Source organism: Hylobates moloch, unplaced genomic scaffold, assembly GCF_009828535.3.
Source record: "Hylobates moloch isolate HMO894 unplaced genomic scaffold, HMol_V3 SCAFFOLD_15, whole genome shotgun sequence".
Classification (NCBI taxonomy): Eukaryota; Metazoa; Chordata; class Mammalia; order Primates; family Hylobatidae; genus Hylobates; species Hylobates moloch.
In genome coordinates this window covers 78,019,156-78,038,963 of record NW_026652290.1, presented here as the reverse complement: position 1 = coordinate 78,038,963, position 19,808 = coordinate 78,019,156, and the positions used below count along the sequence as shown (strand labels likewise).

General features: G+C 50.4%; 1 protein-coding gene across 5 annotated transcripts in view; it reads left to right on the top strand.

The window, feature by feature from the left end:
* Positions 1–19,808, top strand: part of TTC7A (tetratricopeptide repeat domain 7A) — a 159,799-nt gene that overhangs the window by 39,094 nt on the left and 100,897 nt on the right. For all 5 annotated transcript variants that reach the window (XM_058428372.1, XM_058428371.1, XM_032176893.2 and 2 more), the window contains exon 3: positions 2,807–2,975. In XM_058428372.1, coding sequence (XP_058284355.1) covers positions 2,807–2,975 — 169 coding nt within the window. The remainder of the gene's footprint in view (positions 1–2,806; positions 2,976–19,808) is intronic.

The window sequence follows — 19,808 nt, the reverse complement described above, 5'->3', positions numbered from 1 at the left end:
CTCTAATGCTGTCTCTCATTTCTTGGTGCTGCCTCCCAGAGTACTGGGGTGGAAATAAAATAATGACTGGGAAAGTTGGATTCATGTGAAAGATGGTGATCACACTCCCACTTTTATAGTTCCCACGTTAGTCTGTGAAGTATTTCCTCATCCGTTCTTTCCTCATACCTGGGTATTTCCATGAAGTCCTTTTTCACCTTTTATTGACAGGGACAGTGAGGCACAAAAGGAGTAGGTGATACGCTGATCCACACAGTAGAGGGGATTGCTCCCCTGGTAAAGCGACCTCCCCCATGGCACCCTCCCACTGGGGAAGGGGTTCTGTTCCCTGACTGTTGGACTGATAGACCAAGAATATTTCACATTCAAATGCATGGGTCCCACAGAGTGCAGTGTACTTTTAATGCTGCCAAGTAAGGACATTAAGAAGCAAAAAATAGCAGCAAAATGATACCATCTTCTGCTCTTACTGTGCTATAACAGAAAAACAGTTTAGCATTGAAGGGCAAGGTAGATGTTCCTTCAGAACTAAGAGCCTTTTTTTTTTTTTTTGAGACAATGGAGTCTCGCTCTGTCTCCCAGGCTGGATGACCCAGAGTGGCGCGATCTGGGCTCACTGCAACCTCCGCCTCCCAAGCTCAAGCGATTCTTCTGCCTCAGCCTCCCGAGTAGCTAGGATTACAGGCGCCCACCACCACGCCCGACTAATTTTTGTATTTTTAGTAGAGACAGGTTTTCACCATGTTGTCCAGGCTGGTCTCAAACTCCTGACCTTAGGTGATCCGCCTGCCTCGACCTCCCAAAGTGCTGGGATTACAGGCGTGAGCCACCGCGCCCGGCCGAGCATTTTTTTAAATAGTGTAAATGTGGCTTTATAAAACATGCCCTGCGTTGTCTAATTTTTCCCCAGCTTGGTGGAAGCTCTGTTGTAAACTGCCACTGGTCCTCCAGGAACCACCACTAGCCACACCCCATCAGCATGCCTGAAATGTCCTTCTCTGCCTCGCTGCCCTTGTCTCCATGTGCAGGATAATGATAATTACGCATACCCTGTATTTATCTTGCTCTTTTCCAAAGAATAGTTCAAAGCTCTTTTCTGGACTTTGCCCTATTAATGCCCTCAGCATCGCTGTGATAGGTGGTGAGGAGTAGGTGTTATTATCTCTCCCTCACCCACGAGGAAGACGCAGCCCAAGCAGGGAGGAAATGAGGCCGTGGCTTGAGACCAGTGCAGGGAACGCAGAGTCACTGCCCAGCTTGGAAGGAGTGTGGGCCGCATACCTCTGGGATGTGTCATCTGTGGCCCTGGCCCAGGGAGTGGGTGGCCTATCTGGGGAGACTAGCAAATCCCCTCAAAAGATTCAGCTTTGGAGAGTTAATTAATAGAGCAAGCAGATCAGGCGTGCAGAGGCTGAATGGGCCCATTGGTAGAGGCATTGGAGGAGTTCAGCTGAAGGGAGCTCCCTGGTAGTCAAGGAGGCTTTCAGGAGAAGGTGGGCCTGAGCAAGGCCCCAAAGGATGGAAGAGGATCTGGTTAGGCCAGGGGGAAGGGGACCTGAGGAAGCACAGGCAAAAGAGGAATGTGGATTTACAAAAGCCAGAAGGACCAGTTGGGAAGGTGAATTTGGCTTGCCTGGAGCCTGTCTGTGCCACGCTCCATTTCTCTTGGCTTCTGAGAGGGCAGTAGATGGTAAGGAGTGCTGGAGGCTTGCCCTGGGGTCACAGGGACCCCAGACTCTTACCTCCCTGCAGGGAGACAGGGGTAGCACCTTCCTGCCAGTGACAAATGCCAGGGGTAGGACCAGAGCTGCATCTTTGGGGAGCTTTATGGACAGAGTGGTGCCTGTGCGGCAGGAGCAGTGCCCAGGGCCTGGCCCATAGGCGTTGTGAGCCAGCTGAGGACAGGATCAGAGGCAGGGGGCCAGAGCAAATGGCCTGAAGAGGCGGGAGGTCACAAGGAGAACTGGGGCCATGTCCAAGGTCAGAACTCACACGCCAGGGTGGCACAGCCCAGGGCCAGCACAGCCTCCCTCAGGCAGCAGCACAGGAGCCCAAGCCACAGTAGGGGTGATCAGGGCTGACCAGACCACTCCAGGCCCTAAGGGAGGCCCTGAGAGTTCCTCTGTGGGGTGGAGATTGAGATGTAAGCAGCTTTTGAAAAAGGAGGGAAAAGAAAACAGGTTTAAATTCAGCCACTCTTGGCCTCCGTGATTCTGCACTTTGACCCATTTCTGATAGGAAGAGGATGGTGATGCAGCAGGCCCTCTCCTCAATCTGTTCCTCCGCCACTGTAGGGGGAGGCATAAGCTTCAGGGTCCCCACAGGCTGTTTCTAAGGCCTTTCACCTAATTATGATTTGCATATACGTGTACACAAGAGGACTCCCAAAATGAGAAGCCTGGGGCTCCACAAAACTTCACTCCATCTCTGACACCCCACTTGTGTTTAGAATAAATGCCTGAGCTTCTGAGTGCCCCACCTGGGCTGCAGTCTTTGAGGGGCTTCAGGAGAGGGAAGACAGGGCCTAGTCTTCAAGGTCTCTGGAGTCTTGCTGGGGGCATAAAACGCACACACATGAAACAATTAGGGACTCATAGGAGAATTTCATCGAGAGCCACAATGTAGGCTGCAGACCATAGGTGAGAGCGGGGAGCTGTTGGCATGTGCTTGAGCATCAAAGAAGGCTTTGTGGAGGAGGAGGGGAGTTCTGAGCAAGGTCTGAGGCAAACGGTCCAAGTTCAGTGAGGGGTGTTCACCCCAAGGTACCTTTGGGGCAGGCGCTGGTAACATGTCCTTGTCCTTTCAGCCACAGTACATGTGTGAGGCCATGCTGATCCTGGGCAAACTGCATTACGTGGAGGGCTCATACCGAGATGCCATCAGCATGTACGCGCGGGCCGGGATTGATGACATGTCCATGGAGAACAAGCCCCTGTATCAGATGCGGCTGCTGTCGGAGGCTTTTGTCATCAAAGGTAGCTGTGGGTGCCAGCCTGGGCTCCCCTCCACTGTGTGCAGCTCGTTGCACTCTGACTCCCAGGGCCCTGCTGGGCTCGTGTCCAGATTCTTCACCCCTCGTAGTGCCCATGCCCTGGCACTGGTGTCCAAGGTGGATGCTGGTGGCAACCAGCCATGTTGACATTGCCTGGTGCCTGGGACATCAGGAGACTCAGATTCTCGCCCTAGCTCTGTCAACAACAATTACCCTACTGTGTGTACCCTTGGGCAATCACGTCTTCACCTTCTTTGGCCTCAGTTTACTTCTTTGGAAGATACGGTTGTAATACCTGCCCTCCCAGGGTTACCATGACCAAGAGTCATCAGCAGAGTTGTGTAGCAAGGTTGAGAAAGGTTTACAAAGTATGACCTCTCACTGGCAGGCTGGCTCTGCTGACTGGTGCTGGCCCCAGAGCAGGTGCTGGATGCTGTAGGAGTCTGCCACTCCTCAGTGATTTGTCGGGCACCTGCCGTGAGTGGCCCAGGGAGCAGGGGCTGAGACCCAGTGATGAACAGGTCAGAACCAGTTCCTGGAGGAGCTCTTAGCCTTCCAGGGGCAAGGGGTGCTCCGGAGGGGATTTAGGGACACGGGTCAGTGATGCAGGAATTTTATGAGGGGGCTGTGGACAGCCCAGCTGGGGAAATCATGCCATTTAACTGGACCACAAATGTGTTCAATGTTAAAGTCATCCTACGGCAAACTATGTGCTTCAGGCTCCTTCTTCCCTGGATCCCTGGCTGCGGGAGCCCCTCTGCCCAGCCTGCTGTCCGGAATCTTGGATGTTTGATCGTCTCTCTAGTGCAGCACAAACCAACCCCCAGAGAAAAGTCTAGAAAACATGCCTGTGGCTCTGTGGGCATTTGGTGCCTGGCATTTGTAGAGGATGTGACACCCTCTATTATAGATAGGGACATTCTCTCCATCTTGTGGGGAAACTGAGGCCCAGAGAGGCTAACTTGCCCAAAGTTACCCAGATTCATGGTGGAGCCAGGACGAGAACCTCCATGCTCTGACTCCGGCCTTGGAATATGAGTTCTCCAAGGCCCTGCAACACACACTCAGTTTCCCCTGTCTCCCCTGGGTCCCAGGAGGAGTGACTGTGACATCTGTGGAGGGCACACCCTTCTTGACTCTGGCTGGTGGGACTTCTGAGGGGGTTCGCCCACCCAAGATCCTTGGATCCCTTTTACGTTGGGTCCACGCCATGCCAGGAAACCTGGCAAGATGGTCACTGTGGGTGGACCCAGCGCCAGCCAGCGGGAGGGCAGGTGCCTTTCTGGGACGGCCCGGTCTATGGGTGGTCTTCTCCCTTTGCTCTCTCATCCCCTGCTCTGCGCCTCTGGCACAGGCCAGTCTTGGGGGTGATCTGCATTTGGCATTTGGGTCTTTCGGGTCTCTTAGAAACCCCTTCAGCCATGGATGCCCTGAGCGGAACCCCCTTCCTCAGGCTTCCTTTCCGGGACTTTCTCCTGAGCCTGGCTCAGGACGGATTGCCCCCTGTCTCCTGCTCTCTCCTCTTTCCAGCATGCCTCCAGCTTCTTGGGGGAACACAGTCCCGGTGGTCAGAGGTCCTGCAGGGGAGGTAAGGAGCCGGGTGCCACGCGGGCTGCTCGGTCGCGGGCTGTGCTAGCTCCCATTCCCCAGTGACTGCACATGGCCTCCCCTTTGCCTGCCTCCTTTCTGCCTGTCCTCCTCCCTGTCCTGCTGCAGTGACCATGCCTGCTGCCCAGCATGCTGAGGTTTGCCTGACCCTGTGTGTGCTTGAGACCATGCACGTGGCCACCAGGGTGTGCATGATGTTGATCTGCCTGGGTTTGGGGGATCTGGTGGGTCTTCCCATGCAGAGTAGAGGCCACACCCTTCAGGGGCTGAGGACTCTGGTCGTTGGTCCTGACTCCGTCTGTGAGCATGAGGGTGGTGGCTGCAGGGGCCACAGAGTTCACAGAATGCTGGTATTTATTCAGCCCCCCTCCATGCCAGGTAGGCCCTCATTGAGTCCCCTCTGTAACCCTCTCAGGTGGTGTTCCCCTCATTCTGTGTCATGGATGAGGAGTTAAGGTTGGAAGAAGTGGGGTGACTCATTCGAGGTCTCACAGGAAGTGGCAGAGGCAGGATTTGAACCCAGGCAGCTGGAGCTTGTGATACTGTTGCTGAGAATCCTAGGATGAAAGGAATCAAGTGATCCAGGCCAAGCCCTCATGTTACAGTTGAGGAGACTGAGGCTGACAAAAAGGAAGCAGCTTGCCCAAGACATCAGTTAGCATGTATGTGAACTGGAGCCCTCCGTCCCAGGCAGCCTCTTGTTCTTGGGCTCCGTTTGACGCTGGGCTGCCTGCAGGAGCCTGACTGACCCACACGCAGCACTCCTTGCCAGACTATTAGGCCATAGCTTGACTGGCCATTTTTCACAGGAGTCTGTTCTGTGGTTCTGTTTGGTACTCTCAGGGGTTGGGGAGTCTCAGGCACACCTGGCTGGAGGAGGAGGACAGGGCCTGTGTGTCACAGGGGAGCCTGAGCTGTCAGGCTGGGAGGCTCTGTGGGGGCCCCAGTGTGGAGTGGTTCCAACATGGAGCTGCTGTTCTTTTTAGGGGAGTCAGGAGCAGGCCCTGGGTCTCTTTGCCTCCACCCTCAAAAGACATAAAAACATACTCCTCTCACCCTCTTTCCCCATCAGAGCAGAGGGACTTGCACTGTGACCCTGTGAGGCGTCACTCACAAAGGCCCGGCCTTCCTCTGAAATGTGCCTCGGTGTGTTACACCCAAAGATGCTTTCTGATTCCCGGAGAGGCTTTAGACATCAACCCAGGAGCCTGAGTGAAGGGGCAGTTGCAGCAGTCTTGGGTTTTCATTAGCCGGAGTGCAGAGACATCACATGCATATTTGTGTATATAAGGTGTGGGGGAGTACATAACCTCTGCCTCCTCTGAGGGGAAAAGAGTTATTTTCCATGTCACATTTGTTTAGAAACAATAGAAAAACCGCATGTTCCCCACTAAGATAGAAAAATAAGACAACTTCATGGGAAGACCTATTGTTTCCATATCCAGGTGGTCTGTGCCCAGCCACCAGCATTCCTGGTCCCCTAACATTTGAGTCACACATGTGCTCAGACTGACCAGGTCCAGCCAGGAGTAGAAGACTGGATTTTAGGGCCTCTTGGTAGCACCTGGGAGGTGGGCTGGGCCCTGCTGGAGGCTCTGGAAGAAGAATCACCTCTTCCCTGGTCCTGCCTTCAGCTGCTCCTGGCTGCAGAGAAGTCATCATGTTGACCTGTTGCTCAGTAATGCCCTGTCCTATGGCCAGCTGCTCCCAAGTCACCTATGGCCTTGGGCAGAGCCTCCCCTGCCTGTCAGAATCCCCTGTTTGGTTCTTCATTTCCCAGGTACCACTTTCCTGAGCTCCTCTGGTATACCTGATATTTGGTGGCATTCCCAGAAACGTGGGGTACAGACCCATCCCTCTGAAAGCTGACCTCTGATGTATGTCTCTGATGTATGTGCATGTAGGGGGATGGGAGGTAGTGGGATGATCACATGTGTACCACCCAGGAGCTTGCAGGGGCCCTTCCCAAACCCACTGAATCAGAATCTACACCTTACAACTTTCCCGGTGATGTACACGCACATTACAGTTGGTGAGACACTGCTCTGGAACACTTGTTTAATAAATATTTGTTGACTGATGGTTAACCTTCATCTCTACTCTGTAAATGGGAGGTGGCTGTTACACCCATTTTAAGAATGAAGAAGCTGAGGAAGTTTATGCAGCCTGTAAGTAGCATTGGTGGCCAGATGGATGTCTCTAAAGCTTGTGTCCCACCTGTAACAGAGGAGCCCACCAGAGGGTGCTGGGAGGCAGATTACAGTTGCCTCCAAGATGGGTCAGACAGTTGAGGACTTTCTCCTCTCTGGGCCTCCTTCAGCCCTGGCTTGAGTAGGGGCTACAGCCCTGGCGAAGCCCTGCAGCCGTTTTCTTGGCATTTGCTTTCCCAGGGCTGTTTGTGGGTATTTGTGGATGAGTTGTTCAGAAAATTTGCTTTTATATTTCACCTAACATCTGTCATCTTGGCCTAGAGTGGAAGCCCGCTCCTCTCCTACCCTACTCCCCAGGCCCTGCCATGGCCCCCTTGTAACTTCTGCCAGCCCACTGACCCCTGACCAACCATGTCAGATCAGGGGAAGGCCCTGGAAAGGAAATGTTCCCAGCCGATTCCAGGTGCAGGTGACAGATATATATTCAGATGAAACAGCTCCATTACCATTCTTGTTTGTTTGGTAAAGAGGGAAGATCCTCCATTTACTCTGTATTAAAAATAATCAGGCCGGGCACGGTGGCTCACACCTGTAATCCTAGCACATTGGGAGGCCGAGGCAGGTGGATCACGAGGTCAGGAGATCAAGACCATCCTGGCTAATACAGGTGAAACCCCATCTCTACTAAAAATACAAAAAATTAGCTAGGTGTGGTGGCGGGTGCCTGTAGTCCCAGCTACTCGGGAGGCTGCGGCAGGAGAATGGCGTGAACCCGGGAGGCAGAGCTTGCAGTGAGCTGAGATCACACCACTGCACTCCAGCCTGGGTGACAGAGCAAGACTCCATCTCAAATAAATAAATGAATGAATGAATGAATGAATAAATAAATAAATATAATAAAAAATAATCTAGGCTGGGTGCAGTGGCTCATGCCTGTAATCCCAGCACTTTGGGAAGCCGAGGCAGGCAGATGACTTGAGGTTAGGAGTTTGAGACCAGCCTGGCCAACATGGTGAAACCCTGTCTCTACTAAAAAAAAGAAAGACAAAAAATTAGCTAGTCCTGGTGGCATGCACCTGTAATCCCAGCTACTCGGGAGGCTGGGACAGGAGAATCACTTGAACCTGGGAGGCAGAGGTTGCAGTGAGCCTAGATCACACCATGGCACTCCAGCCTGGGTGACAGAACGAGACTCCGTCTCAAAAAAGCAAAAATAATCTAGAATGCTTTGGTTTCAAGGCCCTTCTAGGATGGCCTGTCTGCAGTGCTGCCCACTCCCTTGGCAGCACTCTCTGCATTTGACTCCATGTGCTCATGGCTGTGAGCCCTGTCTTCCACTAAATTCCAAGCCTCTTGAGTACAGGTGGTCATTTCTTTTGTACCCTCAACCAGTCGCCGTCTCTCCTTTCCTGAAGCCCCACCTGTCAGCCTAATGAGGTCTGCTCCTGGTGTCCAATATAATCTGTGAAGTTCTTCCCTTCACTTCTTCTTGGGACATTGTCCTTCCCTTTTTTCTTCACTCTGCACATAGCTCTGTCCTTACATTCTCCTCCGACACAGTTCGGTGCTTCCTGTGTCGGGAGCTTCCCTTGGTTGTTCAGCCTGCAGCATCGTCTCCCTCCTCCCAGCTCACTTGGACCTCACCTCAGTATGCACGTCCATTCTACCCAGTTAGGGGTCAGTATGTTCCTCCACTGAGCGTCTGACCTCTTGCAGTTGTATCCCCCAAGGCTCCTGGCCCACCTTCCACAGGAGGAGGTAAAATTTGTCAGCAGTTGATTCAGCAAACACCTGCAGAGGATGCCAAGTTAGGGTCACTTCCTTTGAGGGAGTGGCAGGCGGGTGAGCAAAGCATGCTCCTGGAGGGATGCAGCTCCAGGAGAAGCAGCTGTTTGGAAGACCCCAGAGTGGCTGGTCTGCTGCTCCTGCCATGGCTTGCTGGGGCAGTACGGCAGACTTCCTGCCTGGCCGTGGTGTCTCGGCCATATGGCTGTCTCTAGTTCTGTCCCATGGGAAGCTCTGCCTTGACTCTTGGCCTTTTGGTCACCAGAAAAAGCCATTTGTGAAGAGTCCCCTCTGGGCTGCTGCTTCTGGGCAGCCCAGCCCCTGATGGGAGTGGAACACTTGAGCCTACCTGATAGGTTGAACAGTACAAGGGCTTGTTTGCCAGGTTTGGGGTCTGTCTGCCTCTACAGCTCCTTAAAACTCTGTATTAATAAGCCTTTGGGCAATTGGCATTGCATCATCTTCATGGGTGAGAACCTAGAGATAAAGATTGTGTTGACTTCAAGTCCATGGATCTAGATCCAGGCCTCAAGGGTCTGTCCCTCAGCAGCAGGCCTCAGGGCTCCTCTCAGGCACCCACCCCTGGCTCTCTGGCAGTGCAGTGAGAGCTGCATTAGGGGGTCCATGTGAGTTTTGCATGGGGAGGGATTCAGGCCTTTCCAGCCTTGTCTCCTAATAGAGTCTGGTTCCCTTGTCTCCTCTGGTACTGCCTTCAACAAAGACAGAGAATTTTCAACTCCAGTTATCTGACTTCACTCTCAGCTGTCTTGCATTGTTTTATACAGGCAAAGCTTTCTTATTCAGAGGGGCTGCCAGGAGTGATGCTTGTAAGGCTTTTTTTTATAGGACTTAGCATGGGCCCCAAGAAGCATCCGGCATAGGCCAGTATCCTGAAGTGTTCCACCACATGCCCAAGGTCTCACCTCAAGACAAAATAGGCTGCATTCCAGCCGGTAGTGCTGCTGCTGTGTATCTGGAATTCCAATTTCTTAGCTTGGAGATGGCAAAGTCCTCACTGCCCCACCTGACCTCAGCCCAGCCAACCCTGTATTTCAGGAATTGTCCCCTCGGACACCATGCCTCTGGGGATCAGTTTCTGCATAACCAGACTTATGGTTGTAATGACAAATGTGCAATTCCAAGTAGTTGGAAAGTAGCAACAAAAAGGAGGAGGGACTGGATATTTATGGCCCCTTGTACTAGAAAGTTGTTGGAGCAGCATGGCATCAGGCATAGCTGAATCTGGGGGGCTCAGCTATTGAGATCAGTTGAGGTCTTCCTCAGCAGCTCCAGGAGTAGTACATGGTTCTTACAGCATGGCACCCACAACCTCAGAAGGAGAGAGTGCCTGGGGAAGCTTCTCATGGACCTTGCTTGGTCTCATGCCTACCCTGGAGCCAACTGTGGTGCCCAGCACCTAGGATACTGGGCTGGTGCCAGGGGTGGGATTTCCCCCGCCTGAATCCTGTGGACTGAGATGTGGGAATGGTTCCTCAAAGGAAAACCAGGGTACGGTTACGAAAGTAGGTAAAAGGCATGGAGGCAAGCCCCAGAGCGCAGGCAGAAATGATTCACCTCAGGAGACACCAGTAGTGGCAGGGTCAGGCTGTGGACGTCGCTCTCTCTGACTCCAGCATTCGGGCTTGTTCAGTTGAAGCACTCTTGCAGAGGGAGGTGAGATCCAGCTAGTTGTGGGGCCTTCACAGGCAAGCTGGGTGGTGAGCCTGAACTTGAGGATGAATCACCTACAGTTGAGGGGAAGAGGTGCCTTCCAGCAAGGGAAGGCCAAAGGGAAGCCCCAGAGGAAACAAGGGGAGGTAGCTTGTTTGGAGGTGCAGTGTAATCATACTTCTTGGAGCTAAGAGGAGGTGTGTGTGGGATGGATTGGGAATGAGTGTGAGGGCCAGGTGGGCCCCATGGGAGGGCCCAGAGCGGACAGCCCACAGTAAAGCTCAGGGTGTCTCTCTTCACTGGGTTTCTGGAACTTTGGCTGCGGATCACCACACCATGAGGTGCAGCACAGCCTGTTCCCCCTCAAATCAGGCTCACCTATGAGTCAGCATGCTGTCTAAGGCAGTCTTTTCTAGGGTCTGGAGCTGAGGGGTCTGGGCCCTAGACTAGGATGAAACCTTTGTGGATCCAGAGTAACAAATCACCCACTTTTTTGTTGGTCTGAGCTCTGAGGGTTATTCCCTGGCTTTGATTGGCATCCAGGATGTTTCAGGGCCTGCTCTTTGGACATCTCCAGCTTTAGCCGGTTCAGCCTTCCCAAGCTCCGGTGGGTCTCTTCATTTCTCTATCACTAGCTCAGTGTGCTAATGGCATGGAGAGTGACTCCCATTTCTCCAGCCATTCATTCTACCTTGAGCCTGGCATACCTTAGTCATTGGTGCCTAATTGAGGGTTCACTGTGGCTCCATAGGTGGAGCGCAGGCCCCTTGAGAACGGGTCCTGCCCCCAGCGTCAGCCTGGCCAGCTCGTGTTCTCCTTTACCTCACACCCAGCGCCAGGGTAGTCCTGGTGCCCTGACCCTGGTGCACATGAACTGTGCACTGCAGTGACGTGCTAGGTTGTGAAGTTGCTGTGCAAAGTCAAAAGGTGAAATGCCCTCAGCAGCCAGAAGGGTTATGATCTGCAGATTCTCTTCTCCCCGCCCCTTGAAGATGGGCTTCTTTTTTTACTGTTCTCTTTTGATCAGTGCAACCCCAAGGTATTCTGCTGTCACCTGGAATTGTGTGGCTGATTAAAACTTTTTAAAAAGAAAGAACACTACGCTGCTTCCAGGACAGGATATGATAGCATACTTGGTTTTTGTGTTTTTAGCCCTGGTATGGCAGGAATTCACTGTTGATTTTCGCTTCCCTCTCCAAGGGGTGTGGGCTGTGTGCCTCACATGGACAGGAGCTCAGTCCTTGTGGCACTGCTGTCTTGGCCCCAGGTGAGAGGCTGGCTTCCAGATGGAGAAGGAGGAGCAGGCTGCTAGGGGATCAGGCCTCATCCAGCCGGAGACCTGGAGCTAGTCAACACTGATGCTTTTAGCTGAGGGGTCTTGGAATTCATCTGTTTTCCCTGGATTCATTTTTTTTTTTTTTTTTTTTTTTTTGAGACAGTCTTGCTCTGTCCCCCAGGCTGGAGTGCAGTGATGCGATCTCGGCTCGCTGCAACCTCTGCCCCCTGGCTTCAAATGATTCTCCTGCCTCAGCCTCCAGAATAGCCGGAATTACAGGCTCATACTACCACGCCCGGCTAATTTTTTGTATTTTCAGTAGAGATGGGGGTTCGCCATGTTAGCCAGGCTGGTCTTGAAATCCTGACCTCAAGTGATTCGCCCGCCTCAGCCTCCAAAAGTACTGGGATTACAGGTGTGAGCCACAATGTCCCGCCTAGATTTTTTATTTGTAACTCTGCAGAAGGGTTAAACCCCTACCTAAGAGGTTATTGTGAGTATCACTTGAAAATATTTTCTAAGTGCATACTCTTTTTATTTTTCTTAAGGTGGAGTCTCACTCTGTTGCCCAGGCTAGAGTGCAATGGCGCGATCTCGGCTCACCACAACCTCCGCCTCCCTGGTTCAAGCAAGTCTCCTGCCTCCGCCTCCCGAGTAGCTGGGATTACAGGCATGCGCCACCACGCCTGGCTAATTTTGTATTTTTAGTAGAGATGGGGTTTCTCCATGTTGGTCAGGCTGGTCTCGAACTCTCAACCTCAGATTATCCTCCCACCTCAGCCTCCGAAAGTGTTGGGATTACAGGTGTGAGCCACTGTGCCCAGCTGGCATACTTTCTACTCTTTATAATATTTCATCCAATTTAATGATCATGGCTACACTACGAGCTAGGCATTATTAGTAACTCCATTTTGTATTTGGGGAAACAGACTTAGCACTCTGTGAACATTTTGAGGTATATCTTTCCAGTCTTTTTTCCCTATAGGCTTATATGTGCTTTTAAAATGTAAGTTCATACAGTCATGTTTTATAATCTGCTTTTTAAAAAAGTTAGTATTTCATAAGTCATTTTTCAGTACACCTCTGTGTCACTCTAAGTAACTTCATAGCATTTCATTGTAACATTCTATCCTAATTTTGTGAAGTCCCGTCATTGGACCCATATGCTAAATCTTTTTTTTTTTTTTTTTTTTTTTTCATTAAAAAATTGTGTTGGCCAGGCATGGTGGCTCACGCCTATAATCCCAGCACTTTGGGAGGCCAAGGCGGGTTTATCACCTGAGGTCAGGAGTTCAAGACCAGCCTGGCCAACATGGCGAAACCCTGTCTCTACTAAAAATATAAAAATTAGCCAGGCGTGGTGGCGCGTGCCTGTAATTCCAGCTACTCAGGAGGCTGAGACAGGAGAATTGCTTGAACCCAGGAGGTGGACGTTGCAGTGAGCTGAGATTGTGCCACTGCGCTCCAGCCTGGGTGACAGCAAGATTCCGTCTCAAAAAAGAAAAAAAAAATGTGTTAAATATACATACCATAGAATTGACCATCTTAACCACTTTTAAGTGTATAGTTCGGTACTAAGACACTGTTGTGCAACCAATCTCCTGAACTCTTTTTAACATTTGCATTATTGTGCAACTGATCTCCAGGATTCTTCTACCTTGCGAAACCAAAATTCTATGCCCATGAAACAGCAACGCCCCATTCCCTCCTCTCCAACCCCTGGCAACCACTCTTCTATTTTCTGTTTTTATGAATTTGATTACGCAAGTACCTCATGTAAGAGGAATCATACAGTATTTGCCTTTTTGTGTTTGGCTTATTTCACTTAGTAAAATGTCCTCAAGGCTTATCCATATTGTAGCATGTGTCAGAATTTCCTTCCTTCTGAAGGCTGAATAATATTGTACTGTATGTATGTATAGATGACATTTTGTTTATCCGTTCATCTATCAATGGACACTTGGGTTGCTTCTACATTTTAACTTTTGCAAATAATGCTGCTATAAATGCTAGTGTACTAATATCTCTTTGAGACCCTGCTTTCTATTCTTTTGGGTATATACCTGGAAGTGGAATTGCTGGATCATATGGTAATTCTATTTTTAAATGTTCTAATTTTAACAGAGTGATCTGTGAGGGTTCTTTCCTACCTGGCCTTTCAGTTTCCCCCTGAGAGCTGAATGAATTGCATTTTTTCACTTCGTCCCCTGACTGCAGGGTACCCAAGTCTGGGATTCATCTTCCGTGGGTGCTGCAGCAGTCCCCGTGCCCTTTGACAGGCTGGGTAGGTGGGAGGGAAGGGGTTCTGTTGCTGAGGAAGTTATCTGTTTTCTACCTCTGCATCCAGGGCCCAAGGCTCCAGGATTCCAAGGGTGGGGCTTCTTGGAAGGGTGGCTGCCTGGGATGTGATGAGTCATTCAGACTGAAGGAACTGGGACCAGCCTGGTGTTGGGCCTGAGGCTGTGCCAGGATCAGCTTGGCTCCAAATCAAAAGTTCTGAGTTAATGAAAAAGCAAGTCCTCCTCTTGCAAGGGGCCTCTCCTAGAGCTGGGTATTGGCACAGAAAGGCCCTTGCTGGTGGGAATCACAAGGCAGTGCCTGCCCCGCAGGGCTGCATTACAACCCTCCGATGCCTCAAGGACTGGGCGCAGGGCAGCCCACCTTCATCCTGGATTGAGCGCTGCAGTCTGGCCGCTTGTGCAGAAGCGCTCCCGGGGCAGAGGGTAAAGAAAAGAAACCCAAGCCTGGAGTACCTGGGTGGGCTTCCAGTCAGATGTTTGTGGACAGGAAAATAGACCTTGTCAACCAGGGGACAAATACAAGGTTCCCGGCCCCTTTTTATGGGCAGAACTGCGTGACTGGACTGTGACCTTGCTTAGGAAAAGCCACTGCCAGCCCCAGAAACTTTTTGGCCCTGTATATATTGGACATTGCTTTACAGATGACCACCTCAGTGAATGTACCCCTCTACGTCGAACTTTTATTTCTCTGAATCATGGCAGCTCCCTTCAAAAAGGCATTATCTCCATTATTTTTAGGTAAATTTTCATATAGTGACATGTACAAATCTTAACTGTATAATTTCATGAATTGGGCCAGTGTAAATATCCTTGTGACCAGTACCCTAATAAAGAAAGATACAGAACATTTCTATCACCACAGAAAGTCCCCTTGGGCTCCTTTCTAATTGGTCTCCACCCCAGGCAACCACTGTTTTGTTTTTGTGTGTTTTTTTTTAAGAGATAAAGTCTCGCTATGTTGCCCAGGCTGGTCTCGAACTTCTGGGCTCAACTGATCCCCTGCCTCAGCTCCCACAGTGCTGGGATTACAGACGTGGGCCACCACTCCTGGCCTTATTTTCTATTGATATAGATTAATTTACTTTTTTGAATAAATGAAATCATACAGTATGCATTTTTTTATGTCTGGTTTCTTTTGTACAATGTAATTTTTAAGTAATTCATTTGTGTTATGTGTATATAAGAGTTTGTTTTTTAAAAAAAAATCTGGGCTGGGCACGGTGGCTCACGCCTGCAATCCCAGCACTTTGGGAGGCCGAGGCGGGTGGATCATGAGGTCAGGAGATCGAGACTATCCTGGCTAACACAGTGAAACCCCGTCTCTACTAAAAATACAAAAACAAAATTAGCCGAGCTTAGTGGCGGGTGCCTGTAGTCCCAGCTACTCGGGAGGCTGCGGCAGGAGAATGGCATGAACCCGGGAGGCAGAGCTTGCAGTGAGCCGAGATCGCCCAGCCTGGGCGACAGAGCGAGACTGTCTCAAAAAAAAAAAAAAAAAATCTGAGTAGTATTCCATTATATGACTGTACCACAATTTGTTTATGAATTCTCCAAGAATTTTTTTTTTTTTGAGACAGAATCTTGCTCTGTCACCCACACTTGAGTGCTATGGAGCAATCTCAGCTCACTGCAACCTCCGACTCCCTAGTTCAAGTGATTCTTCTGCCTCAGCCTCCCGAATAGCTGGGATTTACAGGCACGTGCCACCATGCCCAGCTAATTTTTGTGTTTGTAGTAGAGACGGGGTTTCACCATGCTGGCCAGGACGGTCTCAGTCTGACCTTGTGATCCGCCCACCTCGGCCTCCCAAAGTGCTGGGATTACAGGCATGAGCCACCATGCCCGGTCTAGGAAATATTTTTTAAGTAGAGAGGGAGGAACTCCTTTGGGCTGTACACTTGGCTACGTGAATACGCTCATTCATCTACACATTCATCTGCATGCTTCCTAAACCCTAGGCCCTGGCCATCACTGGGGTGCAAAGATCAATCGGAAATGGGTAGAGAGGATGATGACAATGCAGGAAAAAGGCACATACATAGAAGATGCAACCAGACTGTTCAACTGGTTTAGACACAGGGAGGCTTAACTCTACCTGGGAGGGTTTCGGAGAAGAGGTGGCTTTGCTTTGAGCTTTTCTTTAAATTGAGGTGGGTCTTGTTCTGTCACCGAGCTGGAGTGCGGTGGCATGATCTTGGCTCACTGCAGTCTCCGCCTCCTGGGCTCAAGCAATTCTCCCAGCTCTGTCTTCTGAGTAGCTAGAGTCACAAGTGTGCGCCACCAAGCCTGGCTAATTTTTTCTATTTTGGGGGAGACGGGGTTTCACCATGTTCCCAGGCTGGTCTGAAACTCCTAAGCTCAAGCAGTCGCCTGCCTGGGCTTCCCACTGTGCTGGGATTACAGGTGTGAGCCACGTCGCCTGGCCTGCTTTGAGCTTTCAGGAAGGATGGGATTTGGGGTTCTTGGAGAAGCATGGTGGGGAGGCCCCTGCTGGGAGTGGAAGGAACAAATGCCACACGGGGAAGGTGGAGGCCCACAGACCATTGTTCCTGAATTCACAGCTTTGCAGTGGCCAGCCCTCTGGAGGCTTGGGGCTGGCAGCTTGAACTTGCCAGTAGCTGGCATCACCCATCCTAGTGCTGGACCTGGAGGTGTGGCAGGAGGGAGCCCAGCCTCAGCACATCTCTCTGGGGACCACAAGGCAGCTGTGTTGAAACAGATCCACTCTATGTCCCCTGGAATTGGCTGTGCCCTGCTACCTGCAGTTGGTCTCCTGGGCCAGGCCTCTGAACAGTTCATAGGTTCGCCCCACCTTCCTGCAGGGTGGATAGGCTGCATGTCTGGGGAGCAGGGGCTGGCCCAGCTCTGGCAGTGAGCAACGAGGCCTGCCTCCTTGATTCTTTTTCGGTTCCTCTTCCCCCTTTAGTCCTCTGGAATAAGGATCTTCCCCGTCCTCGTTGTGAGTCATTTGGCAATCGTTGACAGCCAGTGACCTGGGCACCTGGGTCTTTGTGTTGAGCAAGGACCTTCATATTCTCTGCCGGCTTTCCTTCAGGCCAAGGCACCTGAACTTTGGATCTGGTCACACCCCAGCCTGGCAAAGGGACAAGGTCACTGAATCTGTGTTCATGGGAATGTGGCTAAGAAAAACAATAATAATTCCTTACCCTATATTTGCAGAGCACTTTGTACTTTGTCAGACATGACCAGGCTTGTGTTTTTTCATCCAGCCAGCAAATGCTTGTCCAGTACCTACTGTGTGCCAGGTGGTAGAAAAGTAAACACGATTAGGTTGATGTCTTGAAGGAGCCTACAGTTTGGGGAAACATATGAACAAATAAGTATAAGAAATGGTGAGTCAGGAATATGTATAGACTGGGGCTTAAAGGAGGAATGTTTGGTTATACCAGGGAGTATCGGGAAGGGCTTTGTAGAGGAGGTGGCATTTAGTGGGTCAGAATGTGAACAGTAATTTTGGGTAGACTTGGTGGGATGGATACTTTCCAGGTAGGCGGAACAACTTGAGCAAGTCAAGAAGGCATCCTACAACCTAGCAGTTGGGAGCAGGAGGTTGGTTGTGGATATGGCAGGTAAGGCGAGAGATGAGGCTGGAGAATTGATACCAGGAGGGCCTGGTTTGGAGCTTCCAGAGGTTGGACCTTACCCTGTAGCAGTGTGGACCCCTAGAGAGTTTTAGAAGGATCCCCCTGGGGATTAGAGTGAGACTGGAGGCAGGGAGGCCAGTTAGAAGGCTGATGTAGTCATCCACTCAGGAGATAAAACCTGAAATAAGGTAGTAGGAAGAGAGGAAGGGAAGGTTTGAAGTGTTGAGGACTTGGTCATTAGGTGGATGTTGGGGCTTATAGGGCAAGAAACAGTTGAGGATTCTTCTATTATACATCCCTTCAGTAAGTTCATCTTGAGCCTCTACTTACTACATGTAAAGTACCTAAAGTACCGTGTGGGCACAAAGATGAGACAGACATTGATTCTCCCCATTGGGAACCAATAGTTCAGAAGGACAGCACTCTCTAGTCAGGTCTATATTAGCTGCAAGTGACAAAACAAAAAACAAAAAACAAAACCGAAAGGAAGGGAGGGAGGCAGTTAGGGAGGGAGGGAGGAAGGAAGGAAGGAAGCAGGGAGGGAGGGAGGAGACATGGGAGCTATTTAATGGCGCTCATACACTGGAAAGTTCCAGCAGGTAGAGCTTCAGGCAAAGCTGGATCTAGGTACTCAGTCTCTTTAGGAATCCACCCTTCTCCATCATGTCTTACATTTTCTCTGCATGGATTTCATTTTTTTCGTGACTAAGAGTTTATTCAGTATTTTTCCTGTCTTAAAAAAAAAGTAACCTGACACAAATAGAGTTGTTTTTCTGTACAGCATTAATTTCTAGTAAGGCTAACAATGCGGTATCCCTTCTGTGTTTCTTACAGGTTATTTTTATTTTTCGAGCTTTTTGGTTTTGGCCTTGAAGCTTTTATTTAAAAAATTTTTTAAATCGCAGTAAAAAAGCCCCATACAACATAAAATTTACGATCTAAACCATTTTTAAACGTACACTTCAGTAGTGTTATTTATGTTCACATTGTGTAGACTTCATTTTAAGGCAGGTTTTCTCTAACATTTCTAAGCCGATGTCTGGTACCAGCTTAACAACCCCAGTGGAAAGAGTGACAATTCTGAGACTGGTTTTTATTGGCCCAGATTGGGCCATGTGCCCACACTTAGCTGATTGCTGTGGCTGTCATGATCAGCTGAGATGGCAAGAGAGGTGGTCAAAAGGAGAGCAAGGTGCTATTACTGATAAATGGGAAAGTGGGTGTCCCCTGCAGGCAGAGACCTGAGCATGGGTAACTTCTGCAGGGAGGAACTGTTGGGTCCCATGGGAAGTGTGCATGTAAAGTGCTGCATAACTCGAGCACCTACTATGTGAGGTGCTGTGCTAGGGTTGTGGTTGTCCAAAAAGGTTCACATTTGCCCCCATGGAGCTTTCAGCTAGGTGGGGAGAGAAGAGCTGGCCAGAGATGACCAAAATACAGTGTAGAAAGTGGTGAGCACCAGGAGGGTGGATGTTTTTCTTCTAACAACTGGAAATGTAACCAAGTAACCCCATCTTCAGGCCAGAATTCATTGTGGCCCAGGTGGTATTGGGTCCAGATAGTATTATGGTTAAATATCCTCTTTTTCCTAGTCATGGGCTCACAACTGTATGCTTTTCAATTAACCAAAATGCACCCCGAGGGGCTCTTTGAGGGGACAGAGACCTTGTTGCCCATGTCCAATCCTATTCCCTCTTTAATTCCAAGGCCCAGGAGCAGAATGGAGCCCCTGAAAATAAGGCTTGTGGAACAGCAAAGTGAAGGGAAGGGGAGAAACTTGTCCTCGCGTTTTACAGAGGAGATAAGAGTATGGAATTTCTGGCTGGCTTTTGCAGCACAGCCAGGTTTTCCAAGAGTGGCATGAGAGAGAGAATGGAAAGAGAGAGGAAAAAGTAGAGTGGCAGAAGAGAAGCTTGAGAGCCTTCCAGCCACCGCACAGTGCAGGGAAACCCTTGCTACCCTCATTTATCCCCTATCAGAGAGGGCCTCAGTGCCCGGTGCGGCGGAGGACAGATCTGTCCGACTGCCACCGGTTGAGGTGAACTGTTTCCACCCGGAGGGAGCTAAGGAAAGAAAGAAATAAGCCTGTACACAAAGTCATACATTCACACAAACAAACGGCCTGCTTCCAAACAAAATCCCCAGTCGAGGGACTGAGTGGAGTTCTGAACCCCCTGCCTCAGCTCCAGATACCTTCACAGGCAGCTGAGTCCCTATAGTGCCACAAATGTAAATGCTCAAAATGCCCAAATGGTGCCAGTAGCGGCCAAGTCTGCACAGAATGAAGTCCCAGGGACACCCAGAAGAGACAGAAAAAAGTTGGGTACAGTCCAACTTGCTCACCCAGTTTCAAGGTTGCCGGCTTCTTCAGAGGTCACTTTCTTTGTACCAGTGAAGCATTGGAGGCAGCAGATGTCGTGC